Consider the following 26,140-nt stretch of genomic DNA (forward strand, 5'->3'; position numbering starts at 1 on the left):
AAGGATTAACACTGCCAAAGAGTTTAAGATCATCCTGGTTTATGACACATTCACATACAAACATTGAGGATGCTGAGTGGCCTCATCTGTCCCACAACTGACCAATTAGGCAAATGTTTATTGAAGTAGGTCAATAGTGCCTTGGCTCTTACCTTTACGGTTCAAATATAGATTTGAGGTGGCATTCACTGAGCTTCTTGTTGTTGTCTTTGGCTGTCTAGGAGCACTCTCAAACCTGCCTGAGGACATTTGAAATGCATTGACCGTATTGACCATTCAAATCAAGTCCACAGTTTAAAGACCTGAATGCTCAGCTAAGCAGAAAGTCTAGGATGAAACTCTAAACGGGATGCTGATATTTGATAACCCTTGTTTTAGCTGAGCACACCAATAACTCAATGTTTTGTTTTGTGCAGTCACACAAACTGAAAACCTTCAGGCTTTCTTATAATAACGTAACCACAATAACAGACACACACTGGTGCACATGCTAAAGTTCAGAGCATGGGAGGTAAGATTTCACATCTGGTGTCAGCTTGGAGATTCCAGGAACTGCATTGTTGGAACCCTAGAGGCAGCCTGGATGGGGAACAAACGGCTTAATCTGTACCTGCGACGTGGTCTTTGGCCACATTTGTGCGACAGTTACGTAACACAACGATACTGTGTCTGTAACACCTCTCTAAGCTGGTGTTTGGCAAGGAGTAATGACCTTGTGTGACCCAGGAACTGTAGTTTGTTGTAATACAATACCATGCCATGCTAGACATACTCAGTGGTTAGGGCATTTGATTGGAGATCAAGAGGTTGCAGGTTAAAATCCCCCCTATATATCGCTTGGATAAAAGAGTCTGCTGAAACTTTACATTATTGTTATATGGCTCAGTCTACAGCCTACGTCAAGTTATATTTAACCCTTGTGCTGCCTTCGGGTCACATGACCCAAAGGTTCATAACGAACCACCGTTGTTTTTACCCAATACAAAAACAAATAAAAATAATTTTCTTTTAACCTTCACAATGTGGGGGGTCTGAGACAGCCCGATGGTTAAAAGAAAATGCTTCACTTTGTTTTTGTATGCAGTAAAGTTGTCGTAATACGACGGTGGGTAACAATGACTGATGGGTCAGAATGACCCGAAGAGAACACAAGGGTTAAATATATAGCTGCTGGGCATAGACGAGTCCTGTCTACCACTACAACTGACCTGCAGCCCACAGTCCAAACAGTTTATTATCTCTCCGGATGGATGCAGGAGCCTTTTCAAACAACAACCAGTGTGGTTGAATCGTATGGTTGAATCGTCTAGTTGAATTGGCTGACTAATGTGGAGAGATGTTGCTGGAGGTCTAAGGGGAGTAGCTAGGCTAGTCTGAGGCCACAGGCTGCAGAGTGAGCTCAACAGGCACTTCAGCCTGGGCCCCCAACTGTCAATGCCCCACCTCCCCCGAGTGCTTAGCAGACAAACACTAAAACTGCGCCCGAGGTGCTAAATGAGCAGCATCTGGTTCAGCACCAGAGGGCTACAGTGGTGAATGTGTGTGTTCAGGGAATGATGACAGGTTAGTGTTAAATAGATTGAGTCCAATCACTGGCTTGAGATTAGATACCTTCCGCTGGCTGCCCGATTTGAAATGATCTCTCTTTTCTCATCTCTCTCTCTCAAACCGTCAGAAGCACTACCTCACCCCCTAGAAACTCTATGATTGGCTCCCCATGTTCGTGAAGAAAGGGGGTTGGGGGAGAGGGGTGCAAGATGGAAAGTCAAACAAAAGGGCTTCCAGAGGCTTGGTGGGTAGTGTCATGAAGAGAGGAAAGAGGAGGAGGGGGGGGGGGGGGAGGGAGTGGCTAACCAGAAAATGGGAGTGGGACTAAAGTTTCAGTATGAATTTAACCCTTGTGTTATCTTCGGGTCATTCTGACCCATCAGTCATTGTGACCCACTGTCGTATTGCGACAAATTTACCTCATACAAAAACAAAGTGAAGCATTTTCTTTTAACTGTCGGGCTGTCTCAGACCCCCCACATTGCAATGGTTAAAAGAAAATTATTTTTATTTGTTTTTGTATTGGGTGAAATTGGGTAAACACAACGATGGTTCGTTGTGAACCTTTGGGTCATGTGACCCGAAGGCAGCACGAGGGTTAAACTGCTCGGTGTCTGGTCTGGTGTTGGATACAGGATCGCCACATCTGTTTATCGTCCGGTCTGTATTTACTTATTGATGACTTAAGCCCATGACTCTGGTCTCCATAGCAGCAGTTAAACTTTCACAGCTTGATCCGTCCCACAGGCTTGTGTGTGTGTGTGTCTTTTAGAATTAAGTCCCTGTAGTAGAGGGTCTTAAATTAAAACAGAAGTCCGTAGACACTGATAAATTACCCTTAGTGCCCTTTTTGTCTCTTCCACCCCTCTCCCATAATGCCTTTCAGACCTGGTTACCAAGGAGTTGCCTTGTCATCCTAGGCATGTGGACGTCCTCTGAATGAAGCCATGGCCGTCTGAGAATGAGAGGTTTCTTAAAAAGGAGTTTGAGTCTCACAGTAGAACGTAGGTTTGTAGTGAAATTTACGTTTACATTACATTTAGTCATTTAGCAGACGCTCTTATCCAGAGCGACTTACAGTAAGTACAGGGACATTACCCTGAGGCAAGTAGGGTGAAGTGCCTTGCCCAAGGACACAATGTCATTTTGCACGGCTGGGAATCGAACCGGCAACTTTCTGATTAATAGCCCGATTCCCTAACCGCTCAGCCATCTGACTCCTAAATGAAGGCAAATATGTCCAAAGAAGCTCTGAAGTGTGGTTTTACTGTGTCATTCTCCTCTGTATCCTAGCGTGTGATTCATCATTCAGTTCCAGACACTGACTGGAGACTGACAGCAAACTGTAAAGAAACTTGTTACAGATGAGCCTCAATAATCCAAATGTCTTTTTAAACTGGCAGTTCAAACTGTAACATTTCAATTGAATCCTTATATGGCCTTGCCCAAAAAAGAGAGGTGGCAGGGAAGGTAAGGGTAGGAGAGAGAGCGTGTGTTTGAGTGACGCAATAGGGTGTGGCCTTTTAATCAGATTTACAACCATGTCATCTGTCACTTAGTCATGTTGTCTTTGTCTACCTCTTTTCCTTCTCCCTCCTCTCCACAGGGCGTGAGGTAATATAGTGTAGTAATGCTGTTAGAATGAAAGCTGCCTTGCCTGGGTAGCAGGTTTTACACGAGTCCACAAAAGGCCACGAGTGAGCCTCTTATCCACCACACGTTCAAATCGAAACCCTGTCGCTTGTCTGTCATCAAATGGGCTTTGATGCGGTTTAAGAACTACAAAAATGTCATGAAAAAAATCTTTATTTGGGGTTGTTGGTATAAGAAGAATAACTTAAATATGTGTAGTGTTTAAACTGACTACAAAGCCTTTTGGAAGCTCTTTGTATTCTAAAACCTGTCTTTGCTCAGTCCAAACAGCCTCCACAGTTTCTGTAGTATGCTGAGACGAACGTGAGAAAAAACTTCAAACAAAGCCAGTCGAACAAAGACCTTGAAGGTAAACCGTGTTGGCTACCTTTCGCAGTTCAAAGAAAAAGTGGGAATCAGCATCACAATGTTGTTTTCCCCTCAGCTCTCAGTCATTGTGTGGCAGGGTTTGGAGCTGAAAATGGGCGCTAAACTGGAATGGAATGTTTCTATATTCTGGATTCTGGTGACACGTCAGGTTTCCAGATGTATAAATCGGAATAGTCTCACAAAACCCAGCTCTTCTGAGCTCGCCGAGACAGAGCTAGGGTCTACTTTGCAATTTTTTAAAAGTCTATTTTACCTGTATCTTTTTAGAAAGCCTAATATCTACTGTACAAGATTAAAGCTTCTGGTATAGTGAATCATTAGAGGCTAAGGTGCTGTCTTCCATGTGGTGTGTGTGTGTGAGAGAGGAAGGTCTCTGGGTTGCTTTCTCCAGCACACTGTGTGTGCGTGCGTGCGTGCGATAACAGACATAATAGAAAGCGGAGATGGAGAACCCCATGGGGAACTTAGCTGTGTGTTGTCAGAATAAAGCCAGCCAGTCAGGACATCCCACATTTCTGGATAAACAAAGGCGGAAGTGGGTCTCTCTCGCTCTCTCTCTCACTCGCTCTCTCCTTCCCTCCCTCCATTCCTTTTTTCCCTAAATATTTTTTTCTCTCTCCTTGTCCCGGAACCTGCTGTGTGATTCACTGTCCATTCATTCCCATCAGCCCAGTGGCCATCCGACAGAATGAGTCTAAAGACCCAGCCCTACTCAGAGCCTAGGGTGGAGTCTGCACTGCATTATATCCTCCATGATACTATAGAAAAGGAGCACCCGAGCATGGTGGAAACTGTGCTGGTTAACACACAACTTCTTCTTCTCTTGTTTCGTGTGGAGGCCTGTGTGTACGTGTATGGGTGTTCTTAGGGGGTGAGAGACCTTTCCTCCATTGGTCAGGGGCTGGAGGGGCTGGGCCGGTCGCCTAGGCAACAACGATGATCAGTGGTGCGAGTGGATGGCACACACGCCTGGCCTCGGAGCCAGTGAAGCGGGAGGGAGGGAGAGGGATGGGGGAGGGAGGTGAGGGGAAGGAGTGAGGGAGGGAGTGGAGGAGAGAAGGAAAGAGGGGGGGAGGGGGAGGGGGGGAGGGGGAGGGGAAGGGGAAGGGGAAGGGGAAGGGGAAGGGGAAGGGGAAGGGGAAGGGGAAGGGGAAGGGGAAGGGGAAGGGGAAGGGGAAGGAGAAGGAGAAGGAGAAGGAGAAGGAGGAGGAGGAGGGGGAGGGGGAGGGGAAGGGGAAGGGGAAGGGGAAGGGGAAGGAGAAGGAGAAGGAGAAGGAGAAGGAGGAGGAGGAGGGGGAGGGGGAGGGGGAGGAGGGAGAGGAGGGAGAGGAGGAGGGGAGGGAGGAGGGAGGGGTCCACGTGGAAGACAGAAGAGGGGAGGGTTTGGTTAGTTGCTCGCTGCCCCGTTTTAAGTGATGTCATCCTTGGAGGGGTCAGCAGCCTGTTGATTATAGGCTGATTAAGGCTTAATTCAGGCAGGAGTCGAGAAGTTTACACTGAAGTGCAGCAGTAGGCCTCGCTGTTGCCTGTAGGGACTATCCTGCTGCCCTTGGGTTTCTGTTAACCCGCTGCTTGTGATGAGTTTAGCAGAATGACCAGACATGCCCCATCGATCTCTGTGTTGGGATGGATGAAATGCATGGAGGAGGAGTTGATGAAGTGGGCTAGGTGGGCCAGGTGGCAAATCGACAGAAATCTGGCCACAGCAAAGCTCTGGCTCAGCAATACGATTCTGTCTACGCACACACACACCCACACACGCATCCGTGCACACACACACATACCACAACACGCACACACACACATTCAGGTGACCTTTGGGGGGAAAGGACAGGTGTTCTTGGTGCCAGAAGTCAGCATCTCTGCTTCTCTAGGTGTCCTCGTCAGGTCCCTCGAAGGCCCGGAAGGTTCTGCCTGTCAGCTCTTTTTCTTATATCGCAGCTCTGAAGCCGACCATCAGCAACACCCCGCTACGCTGCGGTCACCTTGCCCTCTGTGGAAGGTGGGCTGCTCGCCCTGGAGCTGGTGGGCCGGATAGCCTAATGATTCAGGCCTAGCCATGAGGTAGATCACAGAGCACTTGGTTGGACGACTTGGAAAATCAAGCAAAGAGATGAAGGTGTTGGGGTTACTTTGCGATGTGGTCAGTAAATACAGACTGTTCCTTGGCTGACTCAAAATACTGTAATGATGCACTTCTGATCCTCGATCTGCTGCTGTCCTTTGTTATTGTACTACGCTTTGGATAAAAGCCTCTGCTAAATGAACAAATGGAATGCGATGGAAATATGAAGTGTGACAAAGTGTGTTTTAATGAAAACAAACGGTGCACTAGCAAGTGTTGTCACACTTGTCCTGGACTGTTTACAATTGTGTGCGTGGATGAGTTCAGGAGACCTCTGGGTACAGGCAGATGGCCCACAGAAGTCACATGTTCGAACCCATCAGACACTGAGGTTATTCTCAGCTACCTAACCTATGACAAGCTACGGTGCACATGACATTGCCAGAGGAATGTAAAGTATGACGACCTGGCTGCTCCTGGTCTGAGAAGAGTTGTGGAAATGTGCCGTTTCTAAACAGTCAGCCATCTGGAATTAATTGTTCAGCCCTGAAACTGTTACACCATCTCCAGGAAATGTTTGTGAATGAGTTTGGGTCGGACCTCGCTCAACTGTACTGAATGGCAGTTTCCTCTTGAGGAGCCCCACAGTCGAGGGAGTGCTCCGTTACTGTGGAAACACACTTTCTGTTTTGGTCCCAGTTAACCTTTGTCACATGTTTTCCTGATAACTCCACATGTGTTACTGGAAATTGGATAAGATATGTTTTTTTTCTTTTTTTTTGGTCCGGCATGCTAGTCTTGGTTTTCACTAATAATGATAGTAATCGAGTCTCTGTTCTGGATGTGTCAGGGATTATTTCTTTGGGGGAAGGTTTGCGTCTTTCCTATGATTGTCCAGGAAGCTACAGGAGAATGAGGAGCAGTGCAGCAGTGTGGTCTTCTACCCTGGGAATGGATGCCATCTGTCCTGGGTATTATACTTCACACAAAGCTCTGGATAAGAGCGTCTGCTAAATGACTAAATGTAAAGCTGAAGGGAGGAGGGTCCTCTTCACCGGCTCTGTGTCCCTACTGGACCGATCGTAAATTCAGTATAAAAGCTTTCTTCAAATTAAAACTGTCGAGAGAGTGTGCGGACACAGGCAGGGTAACCTCTTCATGGGGTGAGAGTAGGGTCCTAGTGAAGGGTTAAGTCTCGTTCAGTAAATCAAGTGGCCATCCATTCATCCATGCTCTGAAACTTTGACAGGCCATCCTGACTGCAGAGAGGAGCGTGTTCTCAGACTACCGGAAACAAAGCAGAGCCTTCAAATAGTTGGATAGAGACAGTGGCCTCACCTGTAGAGTGGAGGCTTTGGAAACTCTGCTCTAGTGGTCTCAAAACAACTTTCAACAACAAGTGGCTGACTGGAGAACCACACTTCCACTTCAGTTGGTCCGAGGCAGACGACTTTTTAAGTTTTAAGGCTCGAAGCTGGACTAAGAGTCACACACACACACACACTGGAACAGCCAAAATCAGCCACATCACATCCATCCGGTGCAAAGCTGCCAGGCTAGGCCAGCTAAATGCTAACAGATCTCCTTAGGCCCTCAGCTACTGTATCTGTGGTGTTGGAATGATCTTGTGATTGCTTTCCTCCACTCTCACTTGTGCTTTGCAGGGTTGTTATCCTCTATAACGCTGTCCTCCAGCACAAACACATCAGCAGTATTAAGGGTCGCTGTCCCCTCACCCTGCAGAGCTCAAGATGGCAGGACGAGGATCAAAATCATTTATTATTTGTCGTTTTTTCTAAAGTAACGGAGCGCGGACCGTTTCTTTTTAATTCTCTGATGATTTAGTGTGCGTGTGCATTGTAAAGAGCTTAGATGAAAGTGAGTCATAACGTGAATGGCAGAGAGGATCATGAAAAGGCAGCTTTTCCAAATGATTACAGCCCTAAGCTAGCTTCTACAGGCCGCTCATCATCTCACCAAGCACAGGAGCCAAGGGCACGGAAGCACCCCAGGCCTGCTCTGGGGAGGGAAAGGGAGAGAGAAAGAGGAGGGAGGAGAGACAAACTAGGGGAGAGAATGAGAGGTGTAGAGAGAATTAGACATGAACAAACGGGGGCCACAGAGTTTCTCTTTATTAGGCTTGCGCCTCAGAATGGTTAATTAGGCTTGCGCCTCAGAATGGTTAAGCGACGCTTCAACTTTTACCATCCCGTTTCTCTGCACGTACTTGGACAGAATGGAGACTAGGAGGCTCTAGATGAGAGAGCTGTAGGTCTCTCGTGGCTCCGATCCTCTTTGGTCATCAGAGCTCAATCAGGTTTGCAGCTCAGCTCGGTTTGCATGCTTATACAGCAAATGCTGTGCCCCAGAAACTCTCACAAAACAGTAATCAGTGTTATCTGGGGATAGATAGATCTGGAGAGAGCGAGGAGAGAAGGGAGGGGTGGACATGTTATCTAACTTTGCTCCTCATAGCCTCGATGTTGGAGAGCACAGTTTCCACAGTGTGGATGTGGTGAGGATCTGGTTTGTTGCTTAGTTAAGCTTTAGATGAAGTGAGGGACTCTGCCTCTCATCCCTTCTTGAAGCATCACAGCTCATCTCACACGCCTCGCACACACTGAGGGGAGATGGCACGTCTGACAGCCAATTAGAAAGAGGTCTTCTTTGGTCTCCGACACAGCATCACATTGAGTGTACATATCAGTCTTTTGTTTCGGGAGTACGAGAGACAACATCTCTAGACAGAGACAGGCCTTTATCTGTGCTGTCAAGTCAGGAAGAAAAAGATCAGACAACTTGAATATATCCATGGATGAGTTTTTTATTTTTATTTATTTTTATTTATTTTTTTACACCATTTTCTTTCTGTGCAAACCCCAGTGGTCGTCGTTTAGATCTGTGTGTGTGTGTGTGTGTGTGTGTGACTAATGAAGATCAAGCCTCCTCTGGCGTGACTCACAGATAAACAACATACTTGACTGCATTCCTGTTGATCTTGTGCTGTAGATATGATGCAGTTGATGTCACACTGCATGTAGTATTGTAATAGAGATGTGTATTGTCTCATATTTAAGTGTCTGGTATAAATACATTCCATTCCTTGGCTCCAACCGCTCAAACACCGAAGTATGCATCTTTTGATTGTGCTTTCTCGACGCACAATTGTTTTTGAACGTCATGTTGTGGTAAATGAATACATGTGTCTGTAGGGTGAGGGGCGGGTGGGAGACCAGCTCGGTGACCTGTCCTGCAGAACGAGAACAGTGCGAGGCCTGAGTTGTATTGAGCTGGTCAGTATCAGTGGAGTATCCATGAGTGCTGCCCCCCAGGGGGTCCAGCTGAAGAGCTGGCCTGGGTGATGCTGCTGTCTAAGTGCTGCTCAGCTGGAACGCTGTCGTTACCCTGGGTTTTGGAGATCGGTAAACGTGACCAAGATCAATCCTGCTTGTCGCTGTGTCAGTACAGTAGTAGGGGTTGCAGATGGGTGGAAAGTTCCAGGAAAGCTTTAGGGATTTCTGGGAATGTTTTCATGGGGATTTTGTAAGCAACATTTTGCATATACAAATATTATTTCCCAGTTGAAATCATTGTAGATTATCTCTGTTCGTTACACATTGAATTTGAAGTGTAGTATTGTCACGGTGAACTTTATTTTATTTGGAAAAGAGAAAATCTCTTTGGAAAGTTTTCCGTCTTCTGAACATTCCTGGAATGTTTCAACTCTAGTAGCCAGCAGCATTGTTTGTCAACATAACAAACCGGCTTGTACAGTAGCTGAATGTGACAAAGAGAAGAGAGACTGGCAGCAGAAGATGTACATAGATTAAATCATTGATGTTTAAAGACATTAAACCGTGGATGTTTGATGTTCTAACAAGAGCGGAGCTCTGGGATTTGGGTTCTTTGTAAGATGAGGCAAGCTGGAGGTTCTCCCGGCACTCTTTTACATCCACCACACGTCCTCCCACGTGTTTCTCGCTCCCTCGCTCACCCAGAGAGAGGACAGCAGCCCAGCACACCAAACTAGTCTGACATGAGTGAGAGGGGCTGACTGTGATACTACAGTTGCGCCGTCGAGGGAGCAGAGTGAGAACGGAGCGAGGGATGAAAGTGGCCTGAGAGGCAGAGAGGAGAGCCACGAGAAAGCTCAAGGTTAAGGATCTCACACAGGGAGAGAGGAAATCGACTGCAGAGCAAGTCGCGAAGAGCTCTGGCTACACTTGCTTGTTGCTAGGATACTCCACTTTTTAAAAAGCTTTTTCTTCTGTTTCACTGCGTAGTGGTGTATGCTCTCCTGTTATTGCTGATCTCTCTACTTGACACATTTCTCCTGCCACTTTACCTCTTGTTTGTTTAACTTCAGAGCGAGTTGAGTCTTGCAGGAGAAGAATGTCTGTGTACTCACTGCTTCATGCCAGTGGCTGTATGGAGGGAAAACACACGGTCCTTCTCTGGATCTTCCTGCGAAGCCCGAGCGTCGAAAACAACACGTTTGGAGAATACAATAAGAGGTGTCAGGCTGTCTTTATTAGTGGCCTATTTTCGACAGGGTAGCGTGTGCGCGTGTGTGTGTGTGTGTCTGGGGTTCTTGGATGGTCAGTTAGCCCAGAGACGTCAGCTGGGGCCTCGTGTGGAGAGGGGGGTGGCGATGTGGCTCCTGAGGGGGCCAGCGGGCACAGCTGCTGCTGAGAGGAGGTGTCGAAAAAAAACGGGCCCTCGTCCACCATCTGTGGCTAAGAGATGGAGAGATAAATATTCAGCCCCATCTGCAGAAAAACACTGCCCATGGTGTGTGTGTGTGTGTGCGTGCGCGCGTGTGCGTGCGCGCGCGTGCACGTGCGTGGGCATCCAGCATCTCAGAGTCCCTGATCACACTTCCTGCTAGATACATCCTCACACACACCTCAACTCACATACGAACTGCATGTGCACACACACTCATTGGTACTTACATGCAAACACATGTAGGCTACTCATGCTGACACACACACACACACGCATGCTTGCTTTCCTTGTCATAGTCTAATCTATATATGCTAACTTAGTTGGCAATTGGAGTTGAAGCTCCTGCAGTATATGGACTTTGTGTGGAATCTTTTGGAAGCAAATTCCTAGCATGCCGAGGGTTTAAAAACAGGATTGATTGGCTTTCTACCATCAGTCTGTTTCATAATGGATGCGCAGTAAAAAGTATCCCCTCTCTCTCTTTATCTGTCTCTATGTCTCTCTCTCTCTCGTTATCTCAGTCTGTGGAATGATTCCAGGGGAATTGTTTATGCCCTGGAATTGAATCAAACCTTACAATTTAGCTGTCTAGTGTGCTCATCTGTGCATTCCTGAATGTCTCATATTGTGTTGTTGATCGTCTCGTGACAGGGAGTGGCCTCGCTTATCCATTCCAAGGTTAGGAAATTTGAAGAGCATCTATCCTGTTGACAGAGACTTGGAAGGTATGCTCGCAAGCATAGCGTTCTATTATGGCTCTGGATATGAAGCTGGGAGTTATGCAAGTCACTGTGTGTGTGTGTGTGTGTGTGTCCTGATCCTGACCCCCTGATCTGAGACCACATGTGGTGACAGGAGGTAGGATACGAGGAGTTTTGCCACAGCACAGTGGGCATGTAGAGCTGTTCTCTTGAGACAGTACAATATAGGTTCTTGGAAGGATAGAGACTACATGATGTTTGTGTTACACTAATAACATAGACATCAGAATTGATCTCTTGAAGGCATTTTGAAGATGTAACATATTCAAAATTAAGACTTGCGTAGGTGTTCCATAAGAGAAAAGGAGGGAGGGAGAGAGAGAAGCAGAGAAAGAAACAACCTGGACAAAGGAATAGCATATGTTCCTGTCAGTTAATCTGGGGCTTTTCACAGTAAGATGATTAGGGCTTGGATGGTCCGCATTAAAAAATAAAAAATAAACAGATAAAATGGCTAAACCCTATCCTCAAGCCAGTTAGTTACAACATTGTGATTGAGGCCCTCCTTCTCTCTCTCCATCTCTCTCTATCCACCAATCTCTCCTTCCATCTCTCTCCCCATTTATTTCTCCCTCCATCTCTCTCTATTCCCCAACCTCTCTCTCTCCCTCCATCTCTCTCTCTCTCTCTCCCTCCGTCTCAATCCCTCCAGCCCCCAGCTACAGTGGGTTGTTCCCCTGTAGAAAATAAAGGCTCTTCTCTAGATCATCCTCTGGTTTAGTCTAGTCTGGATGCAGTCAGGAGTGTGCGTGGAGCAAACTCATTGGTAAGACATGGTCATCAAATGGGTAATTAGCCTCCAAAGACAGGGCTGAGATGAGAGAGTTCTTCTCTCCTTCCTCACCAGGCTGGTTCACCAGAGGTTAAGCATCTGGCTGTAAAGCTCTCATCTTCGTCGCTAATGGGATATTATCCCCGGTTGTCTCCCTTGCAGAGCCACACTAATATACCTAATGGCTCCAGGAACAGGAAGTGGGGGACTTTGATAAACGGACACCCTGATGCTGGAGTGACTGGTTTTAATAAACGACTCAACTGGACTGTGGAAGAGATGTCCTGACCCTAGTGTATGGACATAATGCTACTAAAATGGATATCCAATTATATAATGGTATAATAACGTCTATTGCGTCATAGAAGAGAGTAGAGAGATGGGCTGTAGATTGACGTTCAAATGAGACTATATATATATATATATAGAGACACACACTATAAATTGAGCTTTTCTAGAGCGACAGGACGAGCTGAACCGTGTGGCTCACTGCGTGTGTTAACTCTCTGTTTGCTTGCTGCCCTCTGTTCTGCCAAGACAGTTGTTGGTGCCTGTAGGGAGATACATGTCCCTAATGAAGGGGCTAATATTTTCCCATTATTATTATTTTTGTATTATTTTATTATTAATATCATCATCCTTGAAGGCTAGGCCTAGTCTTCCACTCTGGAGTTTTTTCCCCCCTAAACCTTGTGTCCTGCGTTGACTGAACCTTCCAAAAACCTTCTGTCAGCCAATTGTAGAGGAGGGAAGAGGCCTGTCATCCAGTGTTTCTCTAACCCAGTCTGACACTGTGCCCTTCTCTGCCGCAGAGGTCTCTACTCAGACATAGAGAGAGGAGGAGGAGGAGGGGCGGGTGGAGGGATTTTAGGAAAGAGAGAGGAAGTAATGATGACATGAGGTTGGAGAGTGGAAGGAGGGTGCCTCCTTTTCATGTCTGTCATCTTGCCCCCCTGTCGGAAGGCAAAGTTGGTTGAACAGGTGAAGATTAGACTAGACAAGATGAGACACATTGGAAATTCTGTGAGAAAAGTCTCAGAAGAGCCTGTTAACCGGTTGGGTATAATTACCGCAATAATACAGGATAGTCTGTTTGCATGTCTGGGCTAGTGAGCTTTCCTTGTTTTTTTTGTTGTCGTTGCTTTCAGTCATCATTTTCTGAGACAGCAACTTCACAGCTTAAAGGGAATACTCACAGTGTCTACGTTTTTCAGTCTCTCCCTCTCTTTCAGAACAGACATCAGGACGTCTCTGCCACAGCTGTCAGTTTGAGATCAGAAAAAGCGACACCGTTTGCGGCACGTTGACAAGAGATCTTCTTTTCACACACAGATTCCAGCTGGGGTTCTGAACGTTCTGTGTTGCATTCGGCCGGGGTCTCTCTGGGTCTGGAGGGGATTTAGATCCTCCTGTAGGAGAGGATGAGGATATGTGGACTCATCAATGTAACACCTTGTCACTGAAACGCCATTGGCAAAAGGCCTACGCCAATCGGAGTGGTGCACATGTAATAGAATTCCCTATTTTCGTCTCTTCTACTCACGTTGTGTGATATCATTTACTCTTCCCTGTCAAATGGCATTTTCCCTGACCAGGGACTAGAATCAATGGAACTTTTCCTTTGGTTGATTCCTTTCTATGTGAATGCTGTTGTCAAATTGAAAGTTTAGAACTAGCATGGTAGATTCCAAAAATCTAATTTTAAATCCAGTTTTGGTAACGCAGAATGAAATGGGAAACCTTCTGAAAATGCCTCCTGTTGAAGTGTGTAATTATAGCTTCATCAATAGCATTTGAAGGCCTGTTTTACTCATCGAAGCTGAAAGATTACTTGTAAAGCTCCAGTTGATACTGATAAATGGGTGAGAATGTGTTTTCAGTGGGTTTCACTAGTAGGGGGAAAGCTATGCCCCATTTCATCTCTGTCGCAGTCAAACAACCAAACTGTAATGGAAACAGAATCCTTAGGACTGGACCGATGAGGAGCACCCTTTTCAGAGTATTAGACTGATATTCTTACTGTTACATCACTGTTTGTTGGAATGACATTGTGCTTGGCACAGGTGGGGCTGCAGGTCCTTTCAACTGAAGGTCCTTGTTGAACTTAAAGTGACACACAACCTGGCAACCACACAACCTGCCAACCTTGTGGTCCAGTCAGCGATGCTGGGATGAGCCCTAGGTGGCATGTTCATTCAGGTTTGGTCATTTGCATGATGAGAAGCCACACATTCAGGAAATCCAATTGCCTTTATTCATGTGAACACCAAGACGACATGATGTCATTAAAGAAAGGAGGAGAGAATATGTACAGAAGACCCATGTACCATCAATGACGATTCAATGAGATTCCATAACGCTGATGGGATTTGACCAGAAGGATAAAAGAGGTTGAAGTTGAACTTATCGAGTAGCGTGTATTAATGTATTGTTTCTGGCTGTGGATGAAGCATGGTTATATAAGCCTAATACACAGCAGCTCAGCAGTGACTGGGACTCAAGCCAGCGGCGCTATGTAGATTTATGTAAATAGTCACCATGACGTCTGTGGTCATGGATACAGAAGCCCACAGTTCCCAAGAGGAACTACATTAAGAATGGTGCTGTGTGGTCAATACATGGACATTGATGTCATGTTGTGGCTGTAGGTTTTCTGGGTAATGTAGTTTAAAGTCCACAGCGCCTTTCACCTGGCTCATAACCATGTAGTCCCCTTTAGGCTAAACGCCTAGTTGTGCTTATTCATTTAGCCTCTGTGTTGATATCCAGCTTATATGGTTGGTTTTAGTGACCCCCTAGTTTGGGAGGAAAGCCTGTTTAATCCCTGACTCACCCACGAGTCATGACCTTTAACCTCCTGTGCCAGAGGGCATCTGTGTCACTGACCCCTTGACATGCAGCATGAGAGGTTGTGTGTTTACGGTTGGGAAGGTCATGAAACTCCACTTGTTGTTATCAGTACCACAGAAGACTCCTCTCAATTCATCCAAGTTTTTTTCCACTCGAGGTGAAAATAGCAAGGCGCTCAGCAACGCAAAAGCAGCAAGCAGAAAGCTACAGTCATAGAAAGCAATTACAAAAAGCTGCCAAAAACGTGCTGTCTGATCCAGGACCTTAGCCTCAACTGTTATGAGCTGGCTGGCAGGGGAGCATGCGCAGGAGGCTCAGCCAGCATGACCAGCCAGAGACATGAAGAAGAAGCGTTTGTTGACATCGTTCTGGCTAGACAAGCATACTTTGTGGTACTAAATCAAAAGGTCAATTGGTTGGTAGTTGATGAACTGTAGGTTGTTAAGGTTTATTGACTGATGATTGAAGGTCTGCTAAGAGCTCCTGTTTCTAGGGTATCGACCTGTTTGTCTTCACATCCGAGAGGGCGATGGAGGGGGGTGGGTTGTGTGTGTGTGTGTGGTTGGAGAGAGAGTCTGTTTAATTATAGGGCTCTGGGGAGGCTCGAATGCAGACGGCTGTCTTGTTGCTATTGCACGTGTGTGTTGAGGGAGACAACTAGTGATGCCTTCCTCCACTGTCTCTTCTACTCAGTCAGCACCCTCACAGAGCCCACTCACCTCACGCCTATAGCAGACACTGTGTGTGTGTGTGTGTGTGCGCGTGCGTGCGTGCTTGTGTGACACAGTCTGTGTGTGTGTGTGTGTGTGTGCACCATTGTACCATGTTCCTGGTTGTCTCCCTGATGATTAGGCCACTTGTGGGTTTTAGTTCTTGTGCCCTTAATCTCTTGATTAGGTTGGAAGAATGGCAGTCTGGCAGCCTTCCAGGAGTAATTCCCTGAAATCAAAGCTGAGGGCTTATTGTTGTCACTGGGACTAAGTATTCCGCTGTGGTCATGTGACACACGGCTTGTAATCAAACACAAGTGACACATGTCACTAACTAGAGGTTTGCTTTTCCAGAACCCACACACACACACTTCCTAACGTCTCTATCGGTGAACATTACTGCTGTCCAAGGTCTCGTCAGAGCCTGCCCCTAATCCCTGAGGTTGGTGATTAAGAGGAGAGCTGCTGGCAGAGTTCATGTGAATGTGTTGAAACACTTGTTCAGTTAAGGAAGGGCCCTCTTGTTGGCTTTCAGCCGTTTCACCTTTCAGGCTTCCATGTTGTGAAGGAAACCAGCCCTGTGAACACAAACGTTCACATCACTGTGTGTGTGTGTTTACATGACTACTAACTCAGGGCAGATGGTTGATGTTAACAAACACAAAAGTGCACACACACATTTTCTCATCGCTCTCCCTCTCTGTCTCTGTCTCTTTCTCCTTTTCCCTCTCTCTCCTCTCCCTCCTCCCTCCCTCCCTCCCTCTCTGTCTTCACACACATACTTCAAATTGCGTGAGGAGGTGAGGCGTTTCTCCTGATGGAACTACCTAGCTGGCGCTAACATCTCACCCGAAGCCAGGTCTTGTCAGAGGGAGTTAGCGCCACGCTAACTGATGAGCCAGCTCTGCCTTTGATGGCCTCCCAGGGGCCTGTGGTGACGCGCCTGGGCTGCCAGGTTATGTCGTTCCACCGATTTAATGCCGCATGGTTGCCCATTCAACTTGCTCCAGCGCCCCCTCGCTCCTGACTGTTGCCCTGGCTGTGACTGAGCACGGGGGAGCGGAGAGCTGAGAAGAGAGGGTGCTGGAGGATTTTTTTTATTTTTTATTTTATAGATTTTTTTTTGTTGCCAACTTGGGTTTGAGGGCAGCAACAGAACAACAGGCGTGGGCAGTCGAACGCCTCCCAAATACATCATGGAGGCTCTGCTGTTCTGATGGGTGCCAAGTCATGAACAAAGATGCCTCTCTATTTTCTGCTCTCACTTATTCTCTTATTCTCGCTCTCTCTCGTTCTCTCGCCTCTCTCTCTTTCTTTGTTTCTGACATACCAAGACTCAGCAGTGTTACAGCAGTTTCTAGCCTTCCTCTTCATGTTTGATGGAGTTTGTCCTTGATTGGACAGCCTTCTCCTCAACTGTGCTGTTCCAGAATATTCTTTCCTGTGTGCATGTGGACAGCAGACCGCAGCTCTCTGTAATGAAGAACTCATTGGTAGACAAGAGGTCTGTTCTGTACACATTGAGGTCAGATTTCATGGAAAGTTTTCTGCTGAAACATTGGAAGTTTCTTCCACATCTTGTAGTCATTGACCAAGTCTATCCACACACACACACACCCACACACCCCTCACACACACACAGACAGACAGTCACAGATGGGCTCAATAGCCCCCCCCCCCCCCATCTGTGCACACACTCCTTCACTCTTGCCCTGTGTGTGCCTATACCCTCACCAGCCGGCCTCAGTGTTGAAACACACCATAGTGCTGTCGTGAATATGAGAGCCTTGTCCAGCAATGGGACCAGACCAGTTCAGGGCTCTGCATGCTTTATAAAAAACTATCAACAGATGGCTTTCAGACCAGCAGTCAGTTGGTATTGATCTCTGAATATTCTCTGTGTGTGTGTGTGTGGTTGCTCAGGCCTCTCCCAGCCTCTCCCAGCCCCCCATGGCGTAGCGTGTGTGTGACACGGGGCATGTGGGCGCCACTAGAGTGGCTGGGGTCTCTCCAGTCCTGCCCAGATGGCCCTCCTCCAGAGCCTGCCTGAACGACACCCCCTCCTCATAGACAGACACGCACCCCGCCACACACACACACACTCATATACACTCCTCAAGCCCTTGACCAGGCTTTTGTTGGGGGTTGAGGGCGTGAGCTCTGTTGGAAGGGTGGGGGGTAGAGGGAGTGGGGAAGGCCTGAGTAAAATGGGTCATGGTGGCCCTGATGCGATGGGAAGTGACACTCTGAGGGACAGAGTTATGAATGTGTCTGTCTGCATCACTCTGCCACACACACACACACTCACACACACAGAGCATCCTCCCTTTACAGAATCAACATACACACATACAGGAGAAAAAAGACTAGAAGTGCATACTTATAGAGAATAGTACTCTGTGAGTACAAGGTCTCCACTCAGATTTGTGGTTTTACTTTTGCCTCTTTATCTCTTTCTTTCTCTCTCTCCATCTCTCTCTGCCTCTCTCTCTCTCTGCCTCTCTCTCTCTCTGCCTCTCTCTCTCTGCCTCTCTGCCTCTGCGTTATGTTTAGTTGGACATGGCTGTGTATTATCTTGTGTACCTGCACTGTATGATTCAGTTGAAGCATTGTACATAAACACCAGGCACAGCACAGCTCCTCAGGGTCAATATGAGTTAGAGTGATCAGCATGGGATTCTGGTCCAGCTTAGTGAGTGGGGAAGAGGGAGGGGGAGATGGAGGGATAAGGGGATGGAGGGATGTCAGGCAGGAGGGGGTTTTAATTGGCCGCGCCGTCTTCCCCAGGGATGAGTTTTTGGAGGTGTTAAAGAGAAGAGGGCGAGGAGACGGTCTCTTAAGAGCCCTCAGGGGTGTGTGTGTGTTCTTATCACTCCCATCATGTCGTGTGTAATTCCGAAATGAGGTTCTCTTGGATTGAATTTCCCTAACGCCTCACATCAAAGGCTTAGTGATAGAGAGGGAGAGAGAGTATGATGGCCGTTATATCATCCATCCCCCTGGCTACACTTGTGAGATCCCTTTCTCCTCCCCTGCCAGATACTTGGTCCAACCCCAGATCACTGTGGATCACTGTGGTCCTATCCTGTGATAGGCTCATCCTCAAGCTCACAACTCATCTCTCACACCAACCAGCTGGGGTCAGGTGGCTGAGCGGTTAGGGAATCGGGCTAGTAATCTGAAGGTTGTCGGTTCCATTTCTGGCTGTGCAAAATGACGTTGTGTCCTTGGGCAAGGCACTTCACCTTACTTGCCTCGGGGGAATGTCCCTGTACTTACTGTAAGTCGCTCTGGATAAAAGCGTCTGCTTAATTACTAAATCTAACCACAGAAGGCCCTCACCGCACCATCACAAAATGACGGTACCCATGTTGGCACCACAGACGCATCATTAAAGACCCGAGTGAGGCTTGTGGAGTCGGGAGCATCGAGGCACTGTTTCTCTGGGAGTCTGGATTGTCCCCTCCACGCTAGCAGAGCCTGGGTCGTCCTAATCGGCTTGGGCCCTGGACGCAGGTCAGCCCTGCAGATGAAGCCAGATTAGAGGGTCACAAGGGAGGGAAAGAGGATTAGTGTAGCTGGCTTGCTGGGTCTCTTCGTTCAAAAAACACCAGTCAGCCTGGCGACAAGCCAGTCAGCCAGCCAGGCAACCAGTCAGCCAGCCCGGCCACAAGCCAGCCAGGCAACCAGTCAGTCAGCCTGGCCACAAGCCAGTCAGCCAGCCAGGCAATCAGTCAGTCAGCCATGACGCCAGCCACACGTTTGAGGCTACTGGAAAGAGGAGTAGATAACTATTCACCCTGGCAGAGAATCTGTCCACCACTTCTGCCAGGAGATGAGTACAGATGCATCTATATGTTTTGTCCAATTGTCTGGCTCAGGACTAGAACCAGGACCTTGGGCACAGACGATTATTATTAGCTACGATGTTTTGAGTCATTTCAAGAAATATGCTGTCTAACAACCATTGTGTCTATGTATGGTTTGTAGCTCACGCAATCGCGTCTGATTATCTTTCAGCCGGTCAACCTGGGAATGGGGCTCAGCAGCTTCATCTGGTGGTTGGGGTTGAAACTGCGGGCTAGAACTGGGCTAGTTGGACTGGGCAAATGAGGCATATGATATGGAGTCAGGTGGCTGAGCGGTGAGGGAATCGGGCTAGTAATCCGAAGGTTGCCTGTTCGATTCCCGGTCATGCCAACTGACGTTGTGTCCTTGGGCAAGGCAGTTCACCCTTCTTGCCTCGGGGGAATGTCCCTGTACTTACTGTAAGTCGCTCTGGATAAGAGTGTCTGCTAAATGACTAAATGTAATGTAAATGTAAATATATATATATATGATATATGTGATAGATATGAAACAACTCAGAATGAAGGCTAAGCAGACTATTTGTGTTTGCGTGTGTGTTTTTGACAGCTCAAACTTTATTTCAGTGAAAACAAGCTACTTTTCTGAATCACCAGAGCAACCCCACCCACCAAACATGTCCTCGCCTCTTCTATAGACATGCAGCCCTGCCCATCCCCAGAACAACTGTTCTTTTTCTTGCTTCCATTTATGAGAGCAACAGTGGGTTGGTGGCAGAACACCATGATGTGTCTCTGACACGCTGTCAGAACACCGTGCCTGCGTACCTCTGCTTTGATCTCTCTGTAAATTAGGGTTTGGAAAACAAGTTCCAGAACACCCACAGAGAAAGAGGTAGCTCGGAGCAGCGGCAGACTGTCCCTGGTCTGAACCAACAGAAACCTATTCCTTTCTATGTACCCAAATATCTGTCTCTCACTCTTTCTCTCACTTTCTCTCACTTTCTCTCTCTCACCCTCTCTCTCTCACCCTCTCTCTCTCACCCCCCCTCTCTCTCTCTCTCTCTCTCTCTCTCTCTCTCTCTCTCTCTCTCTCTCTCTCTCTCTCTCTCTCTCTCTCTCTCTCTCTCTCTCTCTCTCAGACAGGTGGGCTGTAGTGCAGGTCCCTGTGCAGTGCAGTTCTGCATGGTGACTAACAGAATTAGGTTACTCATCGTTGTTTTGCCACAAAAGGCTAATTTTAGCTTTAGGGATTAGCAAAAGAGCAAACCAGCGCAGAGGAGAGAGTTAAGTGAGGGAGAATAGCCGTAAACGATGCATCCAATCGTGATATGATAAAACACATGGACGCACAGCCAACACAGGGCAGCATGTGACTGGGAGTGCTGGGCCTTCAGCTCCTCATCCAGGAGAATGTCAGTAGACTCTGGGGCCCTCTGCTCATGTGCCCCTCACTGGCTGTGTCCTGATGGGGCCTTTGAAATGCTAATGGCTCTCTTTTTCTCCTCTCTCTTGCTTTTGTCTGCTTTCTCTCTCCTCTCATTCTTTCTGGCTCTGTCTCTCTTCTTCAATAGATCCCTCTTCTAACTACATCAGACAGCTGGAGGGTAAAGTACGGATTTTGGAGGACAATAAAAACAAGCTTCTCTCACAGGTAAGGTCATTACACACACATCCACACAAACACACATGCAGACTGGCCTGACTTGTCCTGATGCTAATCATAGTGCCCTCTCAAGTCTTACAAAAGACACTATCACTTTGTTCTCAACTTGAACAACATGAACTTGCAACTTGGATTTATAATCAGAGTTCGCCATTTGCTTTTTTATTTAAGAGTTTTCCCTGCTGACAACTCGATGTAGCTACACAAAAATAACAGGCTTTTCTTGAAGACAAAGTGAAGTTTTCAAGCCTGTTTTTAGCCCACCTCTCTCAGCGAGCTGTCTGGAGGGTGGAGAATGTGCTTAGTCATGTTTAATTCATGGAGGAGCAGTAAACCCTGGTAACAAACCAAGATATTGGGCCTTGAAGAGGGCGGAGGAGCAGAGACGAGAGGCGGGGTGAGGAGAAGAGAGGGAGGGAGGGAACGAGAAGAGTGAAAAAGAATCAGAGGCATAAGAAAAGAAATGCTGTTGGCTTTTTATTTTTTGGCCAACCTTATTGTGACATTGACATTCTGAGTGGGAGCTGAAGAGGAGGGAATCCCGTCTAACCTTGAGCAGGACCTGGATGGAGAGATGAGAGGGGGACAGACAGAGTGGAGGAAAGAGGGTGGGTCAGAGGGAAAGGGGGACCTTTCCAGGTCACTTAGTTTTCACCTGTTAGCCCTCTAGTGTTTGGGGAAGGTTAGACACGGTTCACATCACCTGGTTGTCAAACACGACATACTTGCACTTAAAACCCACGACGTTCTAATCTTCTAATACCTTGCTCGGTTGAATCATTAACCTTGTGTCAACATTGTCTTTCAATCTATGAGAATGGAGATAACACAAGGTTAGTTCATTTCAGAGTATCCTACATAAGGGCCTGCTCTGAAGAAGTACTATAAATGTTGTAATTGGAATATACTTTTTTTTTAAGTCACTATGTTTGCCAATTATCTGTCCACTGATCCATGTAGGAAAATTGTGTGGGAAGAAATCTTTTTATGGTCTGTGTAATTACAGCAAAGTGCTCCGATTACAATGTTGAAGAGATCTGACAGAGCCTGTTTCCTTTAGCACAAGGACAGTTAAGATTAGCCTTCCTTTGAATTTTGGGTAGGCGTAAAAAATAATTGCTTCATTCCTTGCACAATAGGGATTTATTTAAGCATAACTAAGATAATATTTGAATAACTGTGAGAAGAGATGTACTGTATTGTTTCATGGGGACTCTTAATGACCAAGAAGTGTTTTTCTCCAGCTAACTTATGTTGGAGATACTCTGTAATAACTGGGAGAGCAACTCCCACCTGGAACTGGTGGACATCCTGTCCTTTAACTTGTGATGTTTCTCATCTTCAGGCTTGTAACAGACATAGCTTATCACAATTACCAACCAAGAAGGTAACAAATTCAAACTACAGAACTTCCACTTGCTAAAAGGCAAAGCTCTACTTTCCTAAAACACCTCGGAATCTCTGCCACTATGCTTTTACTGCAGTCCCTCTCTGCCTGGTGACGGAACTTCCTTTAACCCCTTTCGCATCACCCACCTGCTGGTAGCATGCTAAGCTAATGGTTGTACAGGTTTCTATGAGGCTGCCCTGTTGTGGGAGCTAGGTGCTGCTGGGGTGTGTTAGCTAGGTGGCTACCTGCAGGCTTGAGGAGAGGGGGGGGGGGTCTACATGGTGCTCTGTATCATGAACAGCTTGTCCTGGCTCCCAGACATGCCTGGCTGTGTGAATAATTTAGCAGAGTTGAGGCGATGCTGGTCATGCCAAGAAATCAATACTGAATGAGTAACAACTGGTGTGTAAGTGAACAGTATGAAAATGTTTTAAAATTTCATGAAAGTCGTCTTGTTGGTTTTTTCGTTGTCTAGGAACCTTTTCGTTATAAAAAGAAACGTGTTTTTTAACATTGAAAAAACTCTTACGTAAGGCTGCAAGACGTGATTTGAGTTTTTTTAAAAAGGGTCTGGATTTTTTTTCTCCTTGTTTTTTAAGATAAAAGCTTATACATACACAGACCCACTGCCTCAGTCTTACGTAATAGCCTGGTGGCCAACATGTCTCAATGCTAGCAGGTGTTATTCAGAAGGGATTATCCTGCTTAGCTGAGATATTGCCCAACTTTTAATATTGTGCAACAGGGTCAGTGTATCTTTGTTGAAAGAAGAAATCTTAAGAAAACAATATTAATTTACATTTACATTTAGTCATTTAGCAGACGCTCTTATCCAGAGCGACTTACAGTAAGTACAGGGACATTCCCCCGAGGCAAGTAGGGTGAAGTGCCTTGCCCAAGGACACAACGTCAGTTGGCATGACCGGGAATCAAACTGGCAACCTTCGGATTACTAGCCCGATTCCCTCACCGCTCAGCCACCTGACTCCCCTGAATTCAGAGGGAATGCCGACACACACACCGCCCCAGTCTCTGCCACACATACACACACACATATGCGCTTGTGTGTGAGGCAGAGGCATTCCATTATGGCCAGCCATACTCATAAAGGTCAACAAACTGTGACTATGATGGATTGCCTTAATACCAGATGACACCTCATCCATTAACTGCAGGCTAATTACCTGAGTGACTTTGTCTCCGTGGCCTCTGACAAGGAGAGCAGGCAGGTCACCAGAGAAGACTCATAGGGACATTACGGATGACTGATGATGGCTGGGGCAGTTACACAGCTATTACACTCTGCACCGCAGCATTTCACTCACATGAGCTCTTTGGTTGTTTGACACCAATGTCCTTCTTTTGAGATCACACCAAACTTTTGTTACTTTCTTAACGTATTTATGCATTCAAAATGCGTTCTATAATATGCCATCTGTCTCGTACAGACAATAGACATGACCCCGACATGGCAGATATACTCACAGTTGTCCTGATGCTCCCAGCCATTACATGAGTGTGTGTGTGTGTGTGCTCGTGGTTTGCGTCAGAGAAAACAAAAACCACCATTGAGCGTGTGAACCTGTGCGTCTTCCAGGGAAAACGTGTGTGTGTGTGTGTGTGTGTGCCTTACCGCGTTGGCCGTCATCCTGGAGCAACACCATTGCGTGACAGGAGAAATGTCAGATGGAGTGTTGGCGCCGACTGCGCCTCGGTCGTCCAATGAGAGGCCGGCCCCATCCCTGAACCGCGCCCCCAGGGAGACCCAGTTTAACGGGCCTGGGTGGAGGGGGGCTTTGTAGAACCACGTTCTGCTTCTACTGAACCAAGCTTCATGCTCTACCACTTACAATAGGCCTGTGCATTACGCAACCACACCTACTAATTTCCTACTAATTATCTGATTATTCATTTTAATGGTTAAAACGTGTTTTTACCATTAGTTTATTGGATGGTCTGATCAGTTTTTGTGTGTGGTGCTGTGGGTGTGCATGTGCGTGTATGTGTGCGTGTAATGTAACTGTGTTGACGTCTCTGTGGGCCCAGCAGTGTAACCCTGGAGACCTGCGAATGCTGAGGAAGGGCATGACTCTGTACCACTCTGAGTCTCAGCTGTCCTCCCTGCCACAGCGCCAGGACGCTCTGCACAACGTGAGTACTCTCTCCTCCCCTCTCTCTCCTTCTCTCTCTCTCCTCCCCTCTCTTTTTCCCTCTCTCTCTTTCCTCCCCTCTCTCTCTTTCTCTCTCCCTCTCTCTCTCCCTCTGTGTCCTCCCCTCTCTCTCCTCCCCAAGTCCGCTTGATCCCAAATTGCATATGGAATTAATTATCCTTCTCTCCTGCCTGACCCCTGACCCCCCAGTGTGGTGGGAGGGGGGGGGGGTGGAGCTGGTAATAGTTTTCTGACAGACACACACAGCAGACCACCACATGCCACCACCTTCAGCACAGAGAAAATCAATAGTGTATTTAATCAAGCCCAAGCTGTCTCCCTGGCCTGCTCTGTCACGCTACGCAGCTTAGATGTTATGGTGCCACTCTGGGGGTCGGGGTCGGTGGCCTTCCCGTGAACTTTGACCCCTGGATGTTCCTCTGACAAGGATGATAAATGAAGGGTTGTCACGGCAGCGTGTTGTGGCCTAGCTCGGCTTATGGTGTTTACATGTGGCACGTGCCTTCAGTTTGATTACCAACACAAGTGATATGTGGAACCTCCCCATATCAGTTAAAATGTTGAATAATTGTGTTAACTAAATTTTAGATCGATTATTATTCTGTGTTAGATCATTAAAAAGGCATGTAATTGAAAGCCACATGACATATTTGATGTCGGCCTAACTAGACAGTTGGAATATAATTGTCAGTTTCCCTGGGATCAACAAAGCCTTGTGACATCTAGACTCTACATGATCAGATAAATACTAGTGGCTGAGTCATCATGCATCATTAAGTCACCCACCAATAGACTCCCCGCTCCCTGCTGAGCAGGTGGTCTGTGTGTCTTCACTGCTGTGGTCAAGATCTATCACGGTGATTAGATATGGGACTCACTTCCTCCTTCTTGTTTTGGTGCTGTCGCCATGGTGTCTCCATGGAGACCTTTTCATTATGGGCTGCACGTGGATTGATTGGTTGTGCTGCGATGTGGCCTGAGTCCATCCGTCCATGCGTGAGCGCTTAGCCCTTATTGGAGTGGAGAGACGGAGGCACGGAGATGGAGGGAAGAGATGGGGGGGGGGGGGGGACAGAGAGAGATGAAGTGAATGAGAGGGCAAGACTGAGGGATGGGAAAAGAGTAAAGAGTGGATAGAATGAATGGGCGGGATGGAGAGAGGATATTACAAACAGGCTGCCAGGAGACAGGACACAGAACTCAATGTTCTCTATCTTTCTGTTCCATCCAGTGAGTGGAGGATGGAACTCATACTCCTTATTCCTTTATATTTAGCTGTGCTTCTATCAGCGTTCAAACAAGGATCACCCTGCAGAGAGAGAGAGAGAGAGAGAGAGAGAGAGAGAGAGAGATGAGAGAGAGAGAGAGAGAGAGAGATGAGAGAGAGAGAGAGAGAGAGAGAGAGAGAGAGAGAGAGAGAGAGAGAGAGAGAGAGAGAGAGAGAGAGAGAGAGAGAGAGAGAGAGAGAGAGAGAGAGAGAGAGAGAAGAGAGAGAGAGAGGAGAGAGAGAGAGAGAGAGAGAGAGAGAGAGAGAGAGAGAGAGAGAGAGAGAGAGAGAGAGAGAGAGAGAGAGAGAGAGAGAGAGAGAGAGAGAGAGAGAGAGAGAGAGAGAGAGAGATGCAAACATAGATAGTCAACTCTTAGTCTAAAC

General features: G+C 47.1%; 1 protein-coding gene across 5 annotated transcripts in view; it reads left to right on the forward strand.

Moving 5' to 3' along the window:
* The window catches only part of ccdc85cb (coiled-coil domain containing 85C, b), a 32,384-nt gene that overhangs the window by 1,783 nt on the left and 4,461 nt on the right, over window positions 1-26,140 (forward strand). For 2 of the 5 annotated variants that reach the window (XR_009930899.1, XM_062467075.1), the window contains exons 2-4: window positions 20,837-20,916; window positions 22,274-22,315; window positions 24,365-24,469. Coding sequence is in view for 4 of the 5 variants with exons in the window: in XM_062467075.1 (XP_062323059.1) it covers window positions 20,837-20,916; window positions 22,274-22,315; window positions 24,365-24,469 (227 nt within the window). In the remaining variant the exon portion in view is untranslated. The remainder of the gene's footprint in view (window positions 1-20,836; window positions 20,917-22,273; window positions 22,316-24,364; window positions 24,470-26,140) is intronic. The other 3 variants (XM_062467076.1, XM_062467077.1, XM_062467078.1) reach the window with 3 other exon arrangements.

Source organism: Osmerus eperlanus, chromosome 8 (genome assembly GCF_963692335.1).
Source record: "Osmerus eperlanus chromosome 8, fOsmEpe2.1, whole genome shotgun sequence".
Lineage (NCBI taxonomy): Eukaryota > Metazoa > Chordata > Actinopteri > Osmeriformes > Osmeridae > Osmerus > Osmerus eperlanus.